This window comes from Carcharodon carcharias, chromosome 17 (assembly GCF_017639515.1).
Source record: "Carcharodon carcharias isolate sCarCar2 chromosome 17, sCarCar2.pri, whole genome shotgun sequence".
Classification (NCBI taxonomy): domain Eukaryota; kingdom Metazoa; phylum Chordata; class Chondrichthyes; order Lamniformes; family Lamnidae; genus Carcharodon; species Carcharodon carcharias.
In genome coordinates, this window is record NC_054483.1 from 90,105,138 (window position 1) to 90,125,095 (window position 19,958).

Genomic DNA, 19,958 nt, shown 5'->3' on the forward strand with positions numbered 1-19,958 from the left:
GCTGACTGGACAGTACACAGTGTTTTATCATTAATTATTGTTATCACCCTGTTCTTCCAGCTTCTGTAGCACCACTTGTAGCATATATTCTTAACGGATACTAATTTGTAAATGGAGATTTTATAGTGATTGTCATTATTTACAGGTGAAAAAGCTGATTATTTTTGCACGTTAAAATTGGATTCTATGGGCAAAATTTTCGGGCGTCACCGAGATCAAGAACTATTGTAATCGGGGCATGAAACTACCGATGTCAACCATGCCAGTTTCCTGACATTGTTCCCAGCACTGATCATTTTAGAGGAGGCAGGTTTGAGGCCCAGTATGGCTACACACCTCCACAAGGTGGGTAGCCAATTATGCTCATTAAGAGTCTTCTTGAGGAAAGTTAAAGGAGGCCAACTGGAATTTTCTGGTTGCCCTTCAGTTTTCCGACAAAAAACTGAGGGAAGTTTAACTGTCTGAAGGCGGGTACCCATATGTTGGGCATATATTCCAAGCCCACCTATAAACGTTTCCTGTCAAGGTGGGGGTGCAGCCAAAGGCAGGAAGGATCCTCTCAGTTATCTACCCCTCCCTGCAGCCTGCTGCTTTTCTCAAGCCTGGAGATCTTTGACTGGCCCTCCAGCTTCAAGAACCTGCCTGTCTCTCTTACTTGGACAGGGAAGCTGGCTCCATGCCAATGAATGGGCTTCGCCAGTCAAAATCCCAAAAAGCGACTGTTTCCCCCAGAAGTGGTTTCAGGAGCTGGAATTAGTCCCAACTCCCGCTTCCTGCCCCCAGAGTGAAAATTCAATCCTATATAGTTGCCGGCTATTATAGTCACTTTTGTCTTCATCTCGTTAAGTATCAGATTTGATTACTTTTTCTGTGACTAGTATCAGCTTTTCAAGGCAACACTCAGAGACTACATCATAATGACTTCTTCTGGTTGTGTGGCCATATGGACCTTGATCCTGTGTAACATTCAAATCATGGCAATGTGACCAAGATGCTCAAACTCCTCAAAACAAGGGATTACAGATTATGAACATCTCTGACAGCTGTAATTCTTGTTGCTATGTGTCTGCTTGCACATCCTCCTCAGCCATCTGTTTGTTAGCATTATTACTAAGAGGTGTCATTGTAGCACCACACAGAATTGCAGCAACGCAGCTGACAACAAAATATTTGCATGCTTTCCTAGGACTGTGTTGTGATCGGCCTGTGAATCTTGACTATCAGAATGTCATTACTGAAATTCCAATAACTAGCCTGGTGTCATTGTGCCCAATTTGATTCATGCTTCAGATTGTAGCCTTTGTGAACCTGTGAAAGAAGGATGGGTATTAATGAAATAAAGATTCTGTTAACAGTGCATTCATGTTTTACTAAACAACCAGCCAGCATTTTATTCTCCTTCCTTAAACCTCCTACTTAGTTTCATACTGACAGCAGCAAAAGAGTTATGTGTCTTCCTACTGTAATCAGCACATACATCAGCATACCTTGGCGTCAAAGATTGTTTGCAAATTCATTTGTAAATATAGGCATAGACAATTTCATCAGATACAGGGTTGGCTATGGAGGGAAGTGAACAATGGAATTTGTTTATTAACTTGAATAAGTATAACTTGAACTAGAGGTCTGATAGACACCAGTAGACACTCAGCACCCTTTTCTCCTTTAGTATAAATTGTGATTGTTTGAAATTTGGCATCCTTGCATTTGTCCTGATGACTGCAAGATGAAAATCTTTGACAACACGTCTCTCTTTTCAGCGATACACTGGTGGTTCAAAAAGTTCAGTGAGCTCCTCCATTGAAATTGGCAAGATGTAATTGGTTTTTAAGCCTGATACTCTAAATCCGTATTTAATAAGTTATAAAGTATGGGTTTCGAATAATTTTTCTGTATTAAATCCAAACATCCAGTGTCATAGCAATCAATGAAATAAAAGATATTTTGTTGATGCACAGATGCCTCTTTCACATATTCTAACATCCCTATTTCATCAGTAGTTACCAAATATTTTAAAATAATCAGAAGAATGAAAACAGCCTGGCCCAGAGATTCCACTTGGTTGTGTTGTAATCCTCAACACAAATTGCCTGAAAACGGCCAAACGAACACAGAAGACTGCATAATTTTAAGTGCAAATTATCTTCAGCCTAATTCAAGTTTCCATAATCATTTGTGCTAGGTTAAGAAACATTGCACTAGAAGCTGACCCAGCCTACAAAACCACAAGTCTTCAGATAATTGCCAGTTTTTGCTAATTGCGCTCGTTAGAGGGCCTTCAAGAAGACCTTAAAATTGAGCTTCTTTGGACATAAGGGCATAAATAGACCCCTTTTTAAAGCTTTTGATTTTTCAAAATTTACCGAGATACTGATTACTTTCCTCTAATGTAACTAGGAAATGGTTCATTCCCCAGTAATTTAAAAATCAGGTATTTACAGGTGCTGGATGAGACACACTTGATTAAAATGCTAATTTTTCTGTGATAGACAATTCAGGCCTATTAGTAAAGTGGTAACGAGTTACCACTCTTAAATATACAAAGGGATATTTTTAACTTTCTAAAATGTTACCAGATTTTGCTGGTTCTTGGAAGATTTTGTGTTCAGTGATATATAACTGAGTTTGAACAGAAAGCTCAGAAAGAAAATTCACTTCTCAAAATTTACACCCAAATTGCAGAAAGTCTACCCTGCTATTTATACTCTGCTTTAAGATTAACATTGTGTAGTAATGATTGGAGCTCTTTAAAACCTGCAAGTGTTGTCCTCTTATTCAGTGAGTAAAAGGATGTGCAGCTTTATATCGATATGTAATTTACTAACCATGTTACGGGGAGACTGTTGCAGGCAGTAATTGTGACAGTTCTGGTCAGTGTGTGCAGTTTGATTTTTTTAATACATTGAAAATAGACAGTAGAGAGAGATTCGACAACCTGTAAAATGTTGAAGGTGAATACTCTGACAGTAGATAGCATTAGGGAAAGGTTAGAAACAGGGGAGGTAGAGGGAAACAAATAATGGATGAAACAGTTTGGTATTAGCTTAGCTAAATATTTATATTGAATTTCGTGGGACAATTAGGTAGAAATAGGAAATGTTGTGGAAGATGCTTAACTAACAGGGAAAGGTTGAAAGCTGGGGCTAGATAAAGTAACAATGGAGGAAAGCCAGGAATGAACGGTGCCATGGTTTGCTATACTTACACTTGTCCATTGACTTTCTGTGGGGTTTTCAACTGTCCAAATACACAGTTCCCTCTACAGAACACCTGAGACTTGTGTGAATAGAGCAAGCAATGTGTGCTTCCTTAACCAATCATACTGATGAGTTGTTAATGAGCAGCACGGAGTTTGAAACAGAAAGTGTCAGTTACAATATTGGGCCATAACTTCTAGCACAGAAATTAGAAGATATAAATGCAAACACATCTGGTCTTGAAAATTGAGTTGCCACTTCCATTCACCAGAGCTGCTTGGGCCCTGCGTCGAAAGAATCCTCGCAGGCCCCAGTGAAGTGTAGATCCAGCAGAGGCCATGCCCCCTTTTTTACAGCACTGGCTTCCATTATTCAGGTAATTTTAAAGGGGCAGAGAAATTGACAGGCTAGGGGAAGGTAAGTGGGGGGTGAGGGTTGTGTTCAGAGGGGATTGCGGGGGTGTCCAGAAGGGGCTGAAATTACCCCCTACACCTTTGTGTTTCTCTATTACTTTATTTCTTCAAGACACTTTTTAAAACCCATCTCTTTAACCAAGCATTTGGTAATCTAACCTGTGAAAATCTTTAGATAACAGCATGATCAAGGATCCAAGGTCATGTTCCTTTCAAAGAAGAACTTCTATGTAGTATGAACATAAAAATTATGAGCAGGAGTGTTCCATTCGGCCCCTTGAACCTACTGCACCATCCCACCACCCCCCTTAAACCAGTTATATTTCACCTCTTTTCTATTTTTCCTTAGTTCTGTTGAAAAGTCATACGGACTCGAAACATTATCTGTGTTCCTCTTCGCAGATGCTGTCAGACCTGCTGAGTTTTTACAGGTATTTTTGTTTTTGTTTCACCACACTAAAGACTCTATATAAATACAAGTAGTTGTTGTAACACAGATATGGGTGAGAGTTACAGAAGCAGATGGACTGAGGCAATGCTAATGAGCAATGTCATGGAGAATAAGTAGGTGCTCTTTGTGCTGCAGAGGGTATGAGACCAGAAGCTCAGCTCAAGATTGACTAGAATGGCAAAGTTGCGAACAGCCTGATTCAAACGAAGACAGTAGCCAGGGAAGGAGTGGAATTGCTGGCTAGGGAATGGTGACAGGGTTGGCGGGGTTGGTGGTAGGGAGCACGGTGAAAACAATAGCTTCATTAAATCAAATGGCCATTCATCAAAAATAAGTGCAAATAATATTTATTAATGGCCTAAAAGACTTGTAAATGGACGTGTCTGTTCTGTTAATTGACCCTGATCCTATCTGTTGTTCTCAGTTTAATCAATCCACGTGCAGGCAACTAGGTAGACAGTATGTCTAGAGTGATGCATTCCTCCTTTTGAGAAATACCTTGAGCAATTATTCTACCTCAACAATACAAATTGTAAAAATTATTCAACACAAACAAAAAATCCATTTGCCATTTTTGGCACAGTAGCTTGCAGAAGGATCGGTGGCATTCAGGAGATAGAGTGGAGGCTGAAGGTGCAGTGGTGTTTGGAAGACAGAGGGGACAGAAAAAACTTTGGCATGTCAAGAATTTGAAACATTTTCAATTGGGAAGAAGAATATTGTGGGGGAGAGCAATTAAAATACAGGTAAGTAGAACTTGTAGTGGCAACACCTCAAAAACAGTGGGAAGGACAACTCCAAGTGCATTAGGAGATCAATTTTTTTAATTTTTAAAATAACACTGAGACAACTTAAAAAATACTGCACGCAAGGGAAAAAATAAAAATGCTTCAATGCAGACAAATTCACAGATGGAGCTCAACTCAAGAAACCTCAAGAGACCAAAGGTTCCTTGGTGATGTGACAGATGGATATTGCAGGTATATCTTATAGTTAAACTGGGAAATTATTAGCCTGCCACCTACTGGTATTAGAGTGACACATAGGTTTATATATGCCAGTTTTACAATGGAATATGTAACCCATACAATAATTTTAATATAGATTTGCTGTGAATATAGAAAGTTGAGGCTGATTCGATTGAGATTTTTAGGATTTTGAAAGTAACTGGTAGGGTAAGTAGAGAAACCTTTTTAGTGGGGGAGTCTATGACAAACTAAGGATTTGAGTGTTTGACAACAAAGACCCCTGCAAGTCAACAAAAGTCCAAATGGATAGAGCAGCACACTCCTATATTGTAGTGAGGCCTGGACTGTGTATCAGTGACATATACAAGCTCCTTCAGTACAATGTTCCCTCAGTACTGCACTGCAGTGTCACTCTGATTTTTGTGCTCAAACCCTGAAGAGGAACTTGAACTCAGAAGATTGTGATTCAGAGGCAAGTCATGTTACTAAGTGAGCTGCAGCTGACAGAAGAGATATGAAACCAAGGAAGATGGATCAATTTAGGGTACAGATCAGCCATCATCTAATTCGATGAAGGAACAGACTCAACGGGCTGAATGGGCCACTTCTATTCCTATGGGCTGGATTTTCACTGCCCCTTGATGGTGGGTTTGGAGGGGGGGGAGCTTGGAAAATAGAGGGGAGCCGGGAAAATAGAGGGGAGCCATGTTGGCATGACTCCCTGACACATACCAACTGTGAGAACTTTCCCAGGTTTCCTGGTGGGAATATCGAGGCTCCCGATACTGCTGCCCTCTGATTTGGCCAGCAACATCGGGAACATATCTGTTGTCCTTAGTAGGATGGCGAAAGTAGAGATGACCAAATAGGAAGCTGCCTCAGAAGATTTCATCACCAGTCTTGCTGCCAGCAAGTGCGGGGTCAGGACCCCATTTGGTTCTGATGTTGGGGATCTGACCTTCCTGCCCTGCCTCCAATTGAGGCCCTTAAGTGGGAAATTAATGCCCACTTCAGGGCTTCATCCAACTACTGCTGGTATTAATCCAGCGATGGGCAAAGAGCTAACCATATGGAAGCATGACAAAGAAACTGGCATGTTTATTTGCAGGCTCCTGGGGAGGAGCCTTCGTTCAAAGTCATTCAATGCGTGATTGAGGCACACGGCATTGGGAAGAGGTGTATCTGCTTAAAGCCACCGAACACATTGAGAGCCTTTGCCGGGAACTTGCAGAAGTGAAACTGAGGTAATGGACAAAGCATGCAAACCTGCAAACAGCTCATCTTCCTGACTCCCCAAGCACTGCCTGCTCCACATGTGACAGAGTCTGCAGATCGAGCATTTGACTTATCAGCCATCTCAGAACCCATTGAACCACGATGGAGGCAAGTAGTCCTTAATCCCAAGGGGCTGCCTATGAGGTGTATCCTCTGTATCACCCATAATTCCATCAACCCAGTCATATCTCAAATTGTAATATTGCTTACGACAAAATGCATAGCAAGCTTGTGCACTGATTGTTCACTATCATCAGATAACCGAGAAGAGGAATTGGGAGTCAGGGTGCAAATAGAATGCCTTCAATCTTGGTGGTTGTAAGCTTGGGTAATTTATGTTCCACCTGTGATTTGCTGCCACACAAACAGTAAGGCAGCACGACAACAGCAGGTAGTGGTAGAGAGGTCAAGCTGGCAAACAGCACATGTGTGGCCTGATAATATCAGGAATGGGCAAGATGCAGATCACAAATGGGGTGTTGGGGGCAAATGTGGAAGGAACGGTGAGGATATAGGAGAGAAGATATTCCATATGAGCTGGCTATGTTGGAACAGATTGAAGTCAAGCAATGACAGGACAAGGCCATGCAAATGGATTGCCTACGAGAGGCGATGGAGGAGAATGGAGTGACCGACTGTATTAAAGGTTGCAAAAAGTTATTGTGGAGGAAGGTGGATTGTGCCAGTCAAAGGTATAGTTTTCCCAAACCCAAACCACATACAATAAACAACACATTTATTGGGTAAGTTTTTGTATATCGACAAACATAACATATTAATTGAAGTTCAGTACAGAGTTGCAAAAAACTGCAAGTAATTTTTTTTGAAAAACACTACTGCAGATGGAACTGCTAAGACCAAGCAAGTTTAAGACTTAGTTTAGTATCCAACCATGGAAGTGCAGTGTTCATGATTGAGAACCAAGCAACTGTCTAAGTATTTGTTTGGTAGCTTTTAAATTTAATTATAGTGACAATTTTTAATTAATTTTAATCATTTGCTGGGCCGCATTCTATTATGTTACTTTTAAGAGGATGGGGATGTTCCCAAAGGATTGCACAATAACAAATGATGTTATTTTGGCTTTGACTTATCTCAATGGAGCGTTCAGATGTTTAAGATTTTTTTTGGCAAAGAACGCTGGGCAACAGTAAGTTAACTCGCTTGCAAAGTGAGCAAAGTGTGTGGTGGCAGCATGGCTAACGATGATGAGTGACATGTAACGGAGCCGCAAGAGGACGCTGTCTGGTGCTTCCGCAATACATCGTTTGTATCGCCTTATTAGTCATCTTGCTCATTAGGCCACTGTGGGGCGTTTGGTGCTGGAAGCTTTAAAGACTTCAAATGGTGTACCTTCAGGAAACCGTCTACGTGTAGTGTTCAGTCGGTGCATTCTCAGGTATTATTTATTGCTCTTTTTCTGGGTTGGCTTTTTTTTTAGCTTTTAGGTATGTTCTAAGATGTTGTTTCAAAGCGAAATCTCTTTTATCCCCTCTCCCTGATTTGTTGAAGGTACATATATCTCGGTCTCAGAATGATCAGTTTAAACTTTCTTGTTAATTGTAACGACTTGGCTTGTGGGCTTCGCATAGGCCAACAGTGTGGATTTATTTATCTATTGTTCTAAAACAAACGTTGCGAAGTAATTTAAGCCTACCCTTACACGACGAAGTGGAAGGTACATGTTTTGGCACCATACTTTCTTGCTGCATAATTATTTTTAAAAGATAACATGGGTACTTTAAGATCATGTTGGCAGTTGACTGCACGGCTGTTTAACCCCGCTTGGCTGTATTCAATAGGCCTATGACCAATGCAAGAGCCAGATATTTGCTGACGTCTGGAGATACCTTTTCAGTATTTGTTGAAGATCTTGGAATACTAATTGGTTATAATCCATAATTGAAAGCTTTCTGCATAAATAGCCAAACGCCAGCAGCTGTTCAGAAGTTCAATATATATTATTTCCATCATGAAAAGAATGAACACAGCTGAATCCTAATTAAGTGTCTCTCTCTCTAATTTCCCTTAAACAATTCTGCTTGGGATGAGGATTTTTTTTTAATTGTGTGCAAATTGCAATGAGAGCCTGAGGAAGTGGATCAGATGTTGGGGAGGAATAGGAAGTCGTTCTTTTATATATTGCAGTTCTATATGAAATGATGTACCGTGTTGTAATTTGTGTGTATGTTTTTTTTGCAGACAGGAGCTGTGCTCTTATCACTGAGACTCCAGCCTCGAGCGCCGGGGATGGGGCGCATGCGCCTACCGCTCCGCTCTGGGCCCTGTGACTGAGCCCAGCCTTTGATTGACAGGTGAAGGGCGAGGCGCGGGCACGGGGCCACGCTCGCTCCCGCCGCCACTGCTCCCGCAGCGTCTTCTATCACTATCACCACCACCGCCCCCTCCCCCCACCCCGGCCCCTCCCCCTCCCGCACCCGCACCCCGGCATTACCCCGCCAGCGAACATGGCGGCGCTCAGCACGGAGCCCGCAGCCGCAGCGGGGCGGCTCCGAGCGGGCGCTCAGCTCTCGGTCACGGTGGAACACGTCGTCAGCGGCACCTTGGTGGTGTCCACCAACTTCGGAGGGAGCAGCTTCACCGGGATCCTGATAGACATGGCCAAGAAGTAAGTCCTCTTCCCAACACCCCCCGCTCCCCCCCACCTTCTCTAACACACTGAGCTGGGGAGTCACCCACGTTAGACTGTGAACACCAGGCCTTCAACACCAGGGGGCTGAGTAATTGGCGTCAGATCAAACACACACTTGAGTTTTGACCATCCTTGTAAGATAGGGGATAATACATTTTTTTAAAAAATCATTTCTTCAAGGCTACCTTGTGGACCTACTTCATCACAACGTGCAACTATTTTATGATGCCTAGTACCACCATCCATCAACCATTATATTATTGGTGCTTTTATTGGATTCCTATGTTTTGGGGAAAGTCATCCAGACAAGAATTTAAAGAATTGTTATCTTATGCAGTTTATAATTAAAGGCACTTTCTTCAACATAACACCTTTTCAGAATATAGTTTAGAAAGAGCGCACAGTAAACAATTACTGTATCTGCTATATGACCTACTTCTTTACCTACTGATTGACACCATTATCTTCAGTTGCAGCTATGTAATATATTTTACAAATGGCTTAGTTCATATTATAGTACTTAACGTATATAGACCCCATCCTTCAGTAATAAAGAGCAGGATAAAAATCCATATCTAATTGGTGCTTCACTAGCAGACACCTGGTTAACTGGTGTACTATTTTGTAAAACTAACATTCAATCGAGACTATTTAAAATTTGAAATGTTTGACTATAAATTCGTCTTTCACATACATTTCCCTAACCTAAAATTACAGTAGAAATCACAAGATAAAATAGTGCATTGTGAAACCTTATTTTAATTGTGGCATAAACATGAGGATTTATTCTGATTGGCTGGATGCTATGCATTCATACTTGTTTAATGATATGTCCTGATATCCTGTTGCCCCTTTCATTTGTGGTAATGAGGGATTTTTGGCTATGTTTTTATAGCCAGTGCATTATTTTAAAAAGTTGCAAAAGAGCAAACAAAAATGTTTTGGTTGCAACTGACAGCTTCAGATGGTAATAGTGGGTTCTACCTAATATAGTTCAGAGAAATCTGGCATAAAAATTTTGCTGTTTATCTCAACTTCCCTGTAAAATACAAATGGTTTTCCACTATTAAATGATGTGGCTTGATTCAGCTCAAATTGTACTTGACGTGTACTCTTAGTATTGGGTATATACAAGGCACAATATGTACTTGGCTCTACCATTTTTGGTAGTGTGGAGGTGGGAGGACAAGAATTACCTTTTGCATTCAGCTTCACAGCATTGGAAATGGTTATATTGTCTCGGGTCTCTTGCTCCCCTTCCACAGTGCCTCTCTTTAGAACAAGAAAAAGGTCTGCAACAAAATCAAACCTAAAATGTTTATTACTGTGGAGCAGCTGCAGTTGCAATCCTTTTCCCTGGTGAGTCTACTCCATTAAAATAAAAGCATGCCCTAGGTTCAATCTCAGTTGTGCAAGGCTAACATCGACTAGGGCAGCAATAAAGAAACAAATTGTTAAGCATTTAAAACAAAAGGGTTTCCACTCATTTGTTGGGGATGCAGTGGTGATAGTTGTTCTGGCTGTAATACTGCCACCCCACTCCAAGATTCGCATTTGTACAATGGCCACTTGGATGGGTCATGGAATGTCCCATTTATGTCCTTCTCTTCTTTCCCCCTGCCCTTCCTCCACACCTTCCCTGTTGTTAATTTTGGTATAGGGTGGAAGAAGCTGGCAGTACTATTTTGTAAGATGTTCTCAAAATTGAGTTTTTTGGCGGACATGCATAAAATTTGTGGGCAGACTTGAATTGTTTCTCAAGTTCCTTTTTTTTTGTCGGACTTGAAACTTTAACTGTTACTTAAAATCCAACCCCCACCTCTCTAACATAACTTATCACAGCTGCAAACCTGGACTTGAACAGTTATCATTTTACACAATTTTTAAAAAATAATAAATTGATGATACTTGGGTACATGAAGCAGTAAACAGTCATGGGTATGCTGTGATTAATCTTTTGAGTTGCAGCCTGAAATCATTGCTCTAACAAAATATTGTGCACTTGGTCTAATATTTTATTTTGACAAACAGGGTAATTTATTTGCAGATGTGACCTGATGTGTGTTCAAATCAGCTTCCTCCTATGTTTGCAGGAAATAGAATATTGTCGAGAATTTTATAAAACCAGTTGGTTTTGCTTTGGTTTTTAAACACTTTCTTTTCCCACTTTAATCTCTCTGCTCTTGGAATAGATTGGCCATGCTTATTTTAAATAAAATGCCCTTTTGAAAACATTTTAATCATCTGATAAGTATCTGCATACTTCTTTACACCATTATATCATTAGATTCAAATTTCTGCACTACAGAGGTTTCCAGACTCTGCCCTTCCTATAGCTCTGCAAACTTAGCCTTTAACCTAAGGAAATCTAGACAATGGGAAACTGAAAGCATAACTGAGTTGCCTTCAGTGACAAGAGATGCTATGTAACCAAATTTTCATTATTTTAGATGTATGAGATCAAAGCCTTAAGCGTTACAATTGGATTTGTTCAGGTATTTAAAAATGGGAATTTTCATGCAGTATTAATGAATGCAATGCTCAAGTTGTGTGAATTGTGTTCAGAGTCAGGATGGCTATTCATTTTTTTTTTTTGTTTCTTCAATACTTGTATTTGCCAGGTCTGGTTTATATGGTTTACTCCCAAACCAGTTTGCCAAGCAAGATGAGTTTCCTGCAGAATCATGCACCAATGAAGTCCTTGATGGTAAAGAACAGGCAGTCTGTCAAACTGAGTCACAGCCCTGCAACGTGCAATTTCCCAACATACCAGGCAAAGAACAAGTTTCACCTCTTCAGCCATTAACAGAAACTGTGCCTTGCTTTCCACCTTATTGTGAAGGTGTACCTCTACCACAACCATTAGTATTGAGACAGACTTACAATCAGTGGGTGCCCCAGCCACCACCACGGACAATCAAGCGTACGAAAAGACGCCTGTCAAGGAATCGTGACCCTGGTAAGCTTATAATGAGCACCATTAGATTGCGGCCAAGGCAGGTACTTTGTGAAAAGTGCAAAAACACACTAAATCGGGAGGAGGACGATGATGACAAAGATAGACACAACAGTAAGAATGAGAAAAAGACTAGCATGGAGGAAAATGAAAAGAGGAAACCTGAGATAATGTGCTGTGAAAATAGGAAAATAAAAAAGGAAAAGAAAGATGATAAATTTGCTGGTGAGCTGGTGCATCGAAGCCCAGTGATAAAAATATCATATAGCACTCCTCAAGGTAAGGGGAAGGTTGTAAAAATTCCCTCACGGGTACATGGCTCAATTGAGCCCTTTTGTCCTAAACGGTTATTGCAGAATGAAAGTGTGGACCAGGACAAGAACGCAAATTGTGAGGAAATGGAAGTTCTTCCAGAAAAGTCATTTTCTAGTCCACCTGGAACCATTCCAAAGCTAAAACTGACTAGGCCTTTGCATTCCAGTGCAGACATCCCCCCACCTAGAATTCGATTAAAACCTCATCGACTCAGTAATGGGGACAGTGTTGCAATTTATAAGGCTGAGCTTGTAGATAATGTAAATAGTGATGTTCAGCCTACAAAGAGATCAGATAATGGCACACTTCATTCTGAAGAATCTACAGGAAAGAGTTCAGTTGAGACATCAGGGAGTTCTGGAGAGGAGGACCAATGGCGGTACAAAAGGAGTCGTCGAAGCAAGGATCAAAATGATTTGACTGTGTATTTAAGTTATAGGAAAAAAAGAGCAGATTCGTCAAGTTTATCGGTCTGTAGTAACGATAGTCTAGATGAATCAAAGTCTTCTAGTTCAGAGATGACTTCGCCAGAAGTATGTGATTTTGCACCTGGAGATGATGCTTCTGTGTCATCTTCTTCCAAAGAAGAAAAGACAGTGCCTCCTTTAACTGTGAGACTTCATACCAAAACTGTAATGAAATGTGTAACAGCTGAAGGCAGGACTATATCTGTCGGAGATATAGTATGGGGGAAAATTCATGGCTTCCCCTGGTGGCCTGCACGCATTCTCAGCATTAGTATTAACAAGAAGGAAAATGGGGCTCCGCAGTGGCAGGAAGCCAGAGTATCTTGGTTTGGATCACCTACAACTTCACTACTTTCTGTATCAAAAGTCTCCCCATTTTTGGAGTATTTTAAGTTGAGGTTTAACAAAAAGAAAAAAGGAGTATACCGCAGGGCGATTACTGAAGCTGCCAAGGCAGCTGATCACCTGACACCTGAAATTCGATCTCTCCTTTCACAATATGAAACTTAACTGAGCCACAGCAACAGGTGAGTGATAAACAGGTTTCTTGAATTTTATTTTGTGTACTTTTTATAAATTGTTTGAAACATTTTAAATTGAGTAAGGGTATTGCCTCAAAATTAAGGGAAATTGATCTGTCTGCAATTAAAGAATCAAGTAAACCAAGTCTGCAAATTGAATAGTTTTGCACTTCATGTTTCTGGCTAACAAAATCAAGTTTTAAAACACAAAACAAATAGCAAAAGAGATAAAAACAAAAAACTGTGGATTCTGGAAATCCAAAACAAAAACGGAAATACCTGGAAAAACTCAGCAGGTCTGGCAGCATCGGCGGAGAAGAGCACAGTTGACGTTTCGAGCGCTCGTGACCCTTCAACAGAACTAAGTAAAAATAGGAAAGGGGTGAAATATAAGCTGGTTTAAGGGGGGGGGGGGGTGTGTTGATAGGAAGAGATAGCATAATCTCTTCCTACCACTGGCGGCTTGTCCCAACAACAAGCCCCCCCCACCACCACCACTGCCCTAAACCAGCTTATATTTCACCCCTTTCCTATTTTTACTTAGTTCTGTTGAAGGGTCATGAGGACTCGAAACGTCAACTGTGCTCTTCTCCGCCGATGCTGCCAGACCTGCTGAATTTTTCCAGGTATTTCTGTTTCTGTTCTTGAAATAGCAAAAGAGCCTTTGGTCCATCAGCCTTTGCCTTACAGTCATGAGGCATGAAGTATCGTGATTGAATACTATCTGCACCCAAACTCCTGGCGAAGCAAAAGAAAAATGTTTAAAGCCCATGACCAATTAGGTACTGAGGAGTCGAAGGAGATCCAGCAAAATTCTCTCTTAGACAATCAGAACTAACCCAGTCAGTAACCATGACCATGCTTAATGCCTGTTGTTCCACCATCTGCATAAAATGTGAGTTGTGTCCTTGCTGGGAACTCGTATAGGTCTCTTGTAAAAGATATGAAAGACAAGAACTGGCAATTTATTCTATAGGTCTACTATCAAGCAGGGTTTAGGAATGTTGGCGGGAGGCTTGTGGGGGGGGAACACCAAACATTTAACCTAGCCCTCGAGCTGAGCAACTTGTACACATGACCCCTTGTCTTTCTAAAATCTATTAAAATGATTTATCAGTAGAAATGTAATCTAGTCCTTCAATTATATCAAGTACCTCTATCAAATAACCCCAAAGTCCATATCCCTAAAGTGAGTACACCTAACTTTTTAAGCTTTGTGTGAATAAGGTTATTTAAACTAGCAAATTGTTCTTGGGCTTCTCCCTGCCCTTTTCCAAAATCTCAATTCATCAAATGAGGGGTGCAAAACTGAATGCAGTATTCTAAGTATGGTCTACCTATGATCTAACCAAGGTCTTGCACAAGACAAAATGGGTGGGTATGCTTTGTATTAATAGGTTGTTTAATATTTGAATAAGTCTATTTGTCTTGGCTATAGCTCCATGGCATTTGGTCATGACCATTTTTTTGTTTGAGTATGAGCTATAACACCAAGATTGTTTTTACAACCAATTTATTTTAAATGTTACATAAAGTTTTAAGTGTATAACACACTTTTTCAGTTAAATACAATTTACTGAAGTTTGGCCCATTCACCCAGTGAATTTGCTGGCAGAAATTTGCTCCCCTCCACTGCTCCAACATCTGCATAAATTTTCTTGTCATCTGTAATGTTCCTGCTAAGCTATGCACAGCCACCTGGAAGGTAACACTTGGCCTTGTTCCATTTAAATATAGTGCAGCCATGTGTGGATGGAAACCAAAAAATTTAAAGGGAGCATTCATCATCTGCCAACATGTGGACCATTCCATGACTAGGTAACTTATGAAGATGAGGCTTTTTTTTTAAAACTAGCATTGATCCCTGTAAGGACACCAGTGATCACTGCTGTCCTGGGCAGTTCCACAGCCATTAATAACTTCCTGCTTATGGGAATTCAGCCAATTCTTAATCCATTTAAAGTCCCACTGATTTTTAGAAAATTGTTTTGTAGAATAACCTATTATAAGGTAGTTTATTAAAGGATTTCTGATGTTTCTGCATCCACCATCTGACTAACTTTTTAAAACTAGCATGATGCCTTTTTCAGAAGCTGAGTGCATCTGGCTCCTTCACTATCTGATTGAAGGAATCGCAAGGTGCTCTTTAAATTATCAATCATGTTACTTATAACAAACATCTGACTAATGAGCCTATTGTTCCCTGAAGCTGCCTCCTTGTCCACCTTTGGAAACTTGATCATTCTTCCTGTCCAAGGTACCAATCCCAGAATCCAGTAACCTGTTAAAAATTGTGTGCAAAGGACTTTCATAGCATATATTCCATCTCTCTTTCATCACACTCTGCGCTGCTGGCCCAGATAACAACTACCAATTTACTTATTCCTTATGTTTAAAATTCATCAATTTAATATTTACAATTTTCTTACCTACCATGCAACCCATAGCTGGTTATTGAGCAGTGCCCATTGTAGTGGGGACTGATGCAAAGTTATCATTTAACACTATTGAAACGGACGTAAGGTATGGCAGTGTGTATTTTTTAAGTGTCTTAAATGGCCCTGTACAATCTTTAGCAGCCCCCTAAGCAGAAGATGATTTTGTCATTCCTACCACAATTGTCTATCTTCTTAATCTCATATTAGCTGCTCTCATTTTTCTTAATTGCACATGGTATTTGACTATTCTCCTGTGAATTCCAGTCCTTTTAATCTGCTAAAATGTTTTTTATGTCTCTTTTTCTCCTTGCTCATACCTACTTAGCCATTTTAGTTTGTTTAGCCTTGCACTTTCTTTCCCCAAAAACTTGGGGCGTAGATGGTGGTATTTTGCTTTAGAGTGATTTTAAAAATTAATTTCCCTGGCCAATAGTCTTACCCAATCAGGCTTTTCAAAGTTTCAGCCACTTTTATATAAAATTAATCCTCTCCTCATGATATTTTGTATATTTGGTGCTGACAATTTACTCTGCAGAACCACATCCCCTTGACCAATGCACATTACACTCTTTTTGCCCAATTTGGCCTCCAATCTTGAAATCAGACGGTGTTTTTTTTATTCACTCAAGCGATGTGGGTGTCGCTGGCTCTCCAGCATTTTATTGCCCATCCTGAATTGCCCTTGTTTAGAGGCACTTAAGAGTCAACCACATTGCTGTGGGTCTGGAGTCACATGTAGGCCAGACCAGATAAGGACAACAGATTTCCTTCCCTAAAGGACATCAATGATTCCAACACCTGCTTAAGGAGGATGTGGTGGCTAGGATAGGGAGTTACCTTACTACAAGCAATGCTGTGTGCTGTGTTGTGCAGAATTGAGGCCAAAATGGATTTTGAATTTTTTTTGTATGTTTGTAGGGTTGCAACTGTTGGGGTAGTTATAGCTTGTATGAAATTGACTTGTGATGAGGATTTACAATTCATGTTAATGTACAATTTTAAAATTAATTTGGCCTAGTAAAGAGAGTCACTCCTTTTTATATAGTCTTTTGTGATTTTAAATTCTGTGGCTTTTTCTCTTAATAGCTCGCTTAAGTCTAATACCAAATACATTAATGCATTGAAAATAGTTTCACTTCAGACTTTTATGCAAGTTGCTAGGTAGTGTAATATGCAACGTGTAGCTTTGCTTGAACAATGTCCTAAATAAAAACTTGTATTTTGTCATGTTAGTATAATTAAACTTTGGTGACCTTTATCAGAAAATTTGAAACAAATTTTCAAAAGTATTGAATGCAATATTATACACTTTCTTTGTACTGAGATTTAACATTTTCTCAACTGCATTTCATAATACGTTTCTAAGTTGCTTTATGGTAGCCATAATGTAAAATAGGTAACATTTTGGTCCAAGACCTTTCCTCAGAACAGGGAAGAGTTAGAAATAGTACAAGTGAAAGGAGGGAGGGAAGGTGGAGGATAAGGTCTGTGATAGGGTGTAGATTAGGAGAGATTAAATGGCAAAAGGTTTTATCGTGCAAAGCCAGAGGGAGTGATAATGAGACACGTAAATATTTTTCTGTATCTCTTTTTTTGCAATTTGAGATCCCTGTCATTCACACCTCTGGCGACATATTTTTGTTTCTTTTAATACAAAAGCAGAATACTTCATTTGTTGGTACTCTGAAATTTAAAACAATTATGGAAATACTCAGGTAGCATCTGTGGAGAGAGGAAAAAATATTTAACATTAACTCTGGTTCTCTCTACAGATGCTGCTTGACCTGAGTGTGTTTCTAGCTTTTTCTGTCACTATTTCAGTTTTCCAGCATCTGCAGTATTTTGCTTTTCAACCATAAAGACAAGAACCAGTTACCATTCCCTTTGGCCTTGCACCGTGAAATCTTTTGTCATTTAATATCTCCGTTTTAGCACAGACCCTCCCTGTTTTTCTTTTCACCTGCTTAAAAATCTATTGTGTTTCTAACTTTTCCCAGTTCTGATTTAAACAGGTCATAGGCATAAAACGTAGCTGTGTCTCTCTCCACTAATGCTGCTTGAACTGCTGAGTATTTCCAACTTTTTTTTTGCAGCATCTGCAGTGTTTTGCTTTAATGGTTGAAAAGCTACTGCTGTGGATGCTGGAAATCTGTAATAAAACAGAAAATGCTGGAAGTACTTGGGTCATGCAGCACCTGTATAGAGAGAGAGTGAGTTAACGTTTCAGATCGGTGACCTGGGTTATCCACCTGAAACGTTAACTGTGTTTCTCTTTCTGTAGATATGCTGCCTGACCTATTCTAAGTGTTTCCAGCATTTTCTTTTTATTTTTGCTTTTCTTGTTGTTTGGTTTTGGGTTATATGAACTTAATCAAATTAACTGAATTTAGACTGAATAGTTTACTTCTGTTACCATGTAGCCTATGTTTGTGCTTTGCAGTCGCATTGCGATGGTCAGCTCCATGTTTTGTGAAGGATGCAACCTTAAGAATAGCCTTTAAAATGCCATGTCTATATTTAGAGTAATCTCTCTCTAAATAGATTTTGATTATGCTACATGGAACTCATCTGTTCAGTGTCTTGATGTCAGGTCCACGATAATTCACCTTTTTAATGATTTAATGCATCCCAACTTTCTCATCATTCTTATCAACCTTATACTATTCACTGGGCTCAAAATAGTGTTCAGTGCCAATGGATGGCAACAATTATGATAATGCTGCCCCGCATTGTTATAACGTGTTCCTATTATCCCTTTTTATCTAATGTTAGTTAAGCCCATGCGTTTAGAATTTTTAAAATTGAAATGATAACTCCTGTCCTTTTTTGTTCTAACCCTGTAAATAATATCCTTCTGTCCAGAGGCATTATATACTGATGTCACATCTTAGTCATCTTTGTGACATTGTGCAGTCCTGATGGCTAGTTGACATGCATTCACGACACGCATTCACAAAAGGTAGCCTGCCAGACGTGAAATTGCTAATCGGCTTTGCCTTGAATGTGACTTTGTCAACAACTCATTAGGACCTCTTTCTGCATCCTGTTTACCTGGGGATAGATGGATGTTACAAAGCTTTGTTGTTGATCTGAGCCGATACATGTTACTGCAGCTTTTTTCCATATCTTTAGTTAGCTTTGTTTCAGTGACCTATTGTGTCAATGGTAGGCAAGTGTCGAGGTCTGTTGCAAATGTTGAGGGCTCTGATACAATAGGAGATGTATGAGTAGAAATTTGGTTAACTGATGCAGGAGGCAAGGGTAAATGGGTGGTGTTTGGATTGAGAAGGGTTAGAAATGTTGAACTTTAGGACTTGGTGTTGGGATCCACTTTTTGGGATTCTATAGGTAAGTTGGAGTAGAATGAAGGTGACATCTCGAAATTTGACACAAGCAGGAGTTTTGGGAAGATGCGAAGGGCAAAGGTAAACTAGTTGGGCAGAGAAGTGGAAGATGTATTTAATGTTTTAATGTATGGAGGTATAGTATAGTATAATATTCGTGGCTTGAAAAAGTGAGCAATGTGTGCAAGCGCTTGATGGTAAGATGAATGTGAATGAACAGAGCGTTATGGATTTGAATGCATAATTCCCAAAAAGGCAGTTCAGGTTAATAGGCCATCATTTTGATTTTTATTAATGATGCAAGTACAACAGTAATGTATGCAAAATCTCAGTTCAGCTACAGTTCAAGTACTATGTGCAGTTTTACCTTGAAAGCCATAGAAGCTAGACAGCATAGATTTACCATGACGGAAAATTGTAATTATGGGAAGACACTTTAGTTGCTTTAATTTCCACTTGGGCACAGGAGGAAGTTTACAGACGTTTTAATACTGCAGGGCTTTAATAGAACAGTAACCGAGTGATCGTCCATTTTAGAGTAATCGGGGAAGGAAAAATTTCTTCACTCCAGTGATTGTTACAGTGTGAAATGGTTGAAGTAGAGACAATTACATGTTTCGGAGAGAGATTGGATGAAGAAATAAGGCTACTGAGAGAGAGAATGGCAGCGAGGTTAGTTTTGAATGATTTAGCAAATTGCTGATGCAGGCTGCATGGCAGCCTCCTGTGCTGTAAACTTGTGCACTATGTTCATATCTTAATGCAGACTGTGCAACCTCAAAGCTCTTAAGCTTCATAGAGAACTTTGGAATATGGTAAAGTTCTGGTGAAGTAGTTTTTTTTTTGATTCTGCATGAACTTGTCTTCAATATAAAATGTGTTGTCTGAAATATATGGCCCATCAGTGGCTTACTAGCAAAGCAGTGGGGCAGCAAAATACCTTTGGCACATACCGTACCT

The 19,958-nt window shown here is 39.9% G+C and overlaps 1 protein-coding gene across 2 annotated transcripts in view; it reads left to right on the plus strand.

Annotated features, from left to right (window-relative positions):
• The first annotated feature begins 7,587 nt into the window (after positions 1-7,587).
• Positions 7,588-19,958, plus strand: part of pwwp2b (PWWP domain containing 2B) — a 53,429-nt gene continuing 41,058 nt past the window's right edge. For both annotated transcript variants that reach the window (XM_041210126.1, XM_041210127.1), the window contains exons 1-3: positions 7,588-7,703; positions 8,507-8,933; positions 11,579-13,222. In XM_041210126.1, coding sequence (XP_041066060.1) covers positions 8,773-8,933; positions 11,579-13,205 — 1,788 coding nt within the window. In that variant the 5' untranslated portion in view covers positions 7,588-7,703; positions 8,507-8,772 and the 3' untranslated portion in view covers positions 13,206-13,222. The remainder of the gene's footprint in view (positions 7,704-8,506; positions 8,934-11,578; positions 13,223-19,958) is intronic.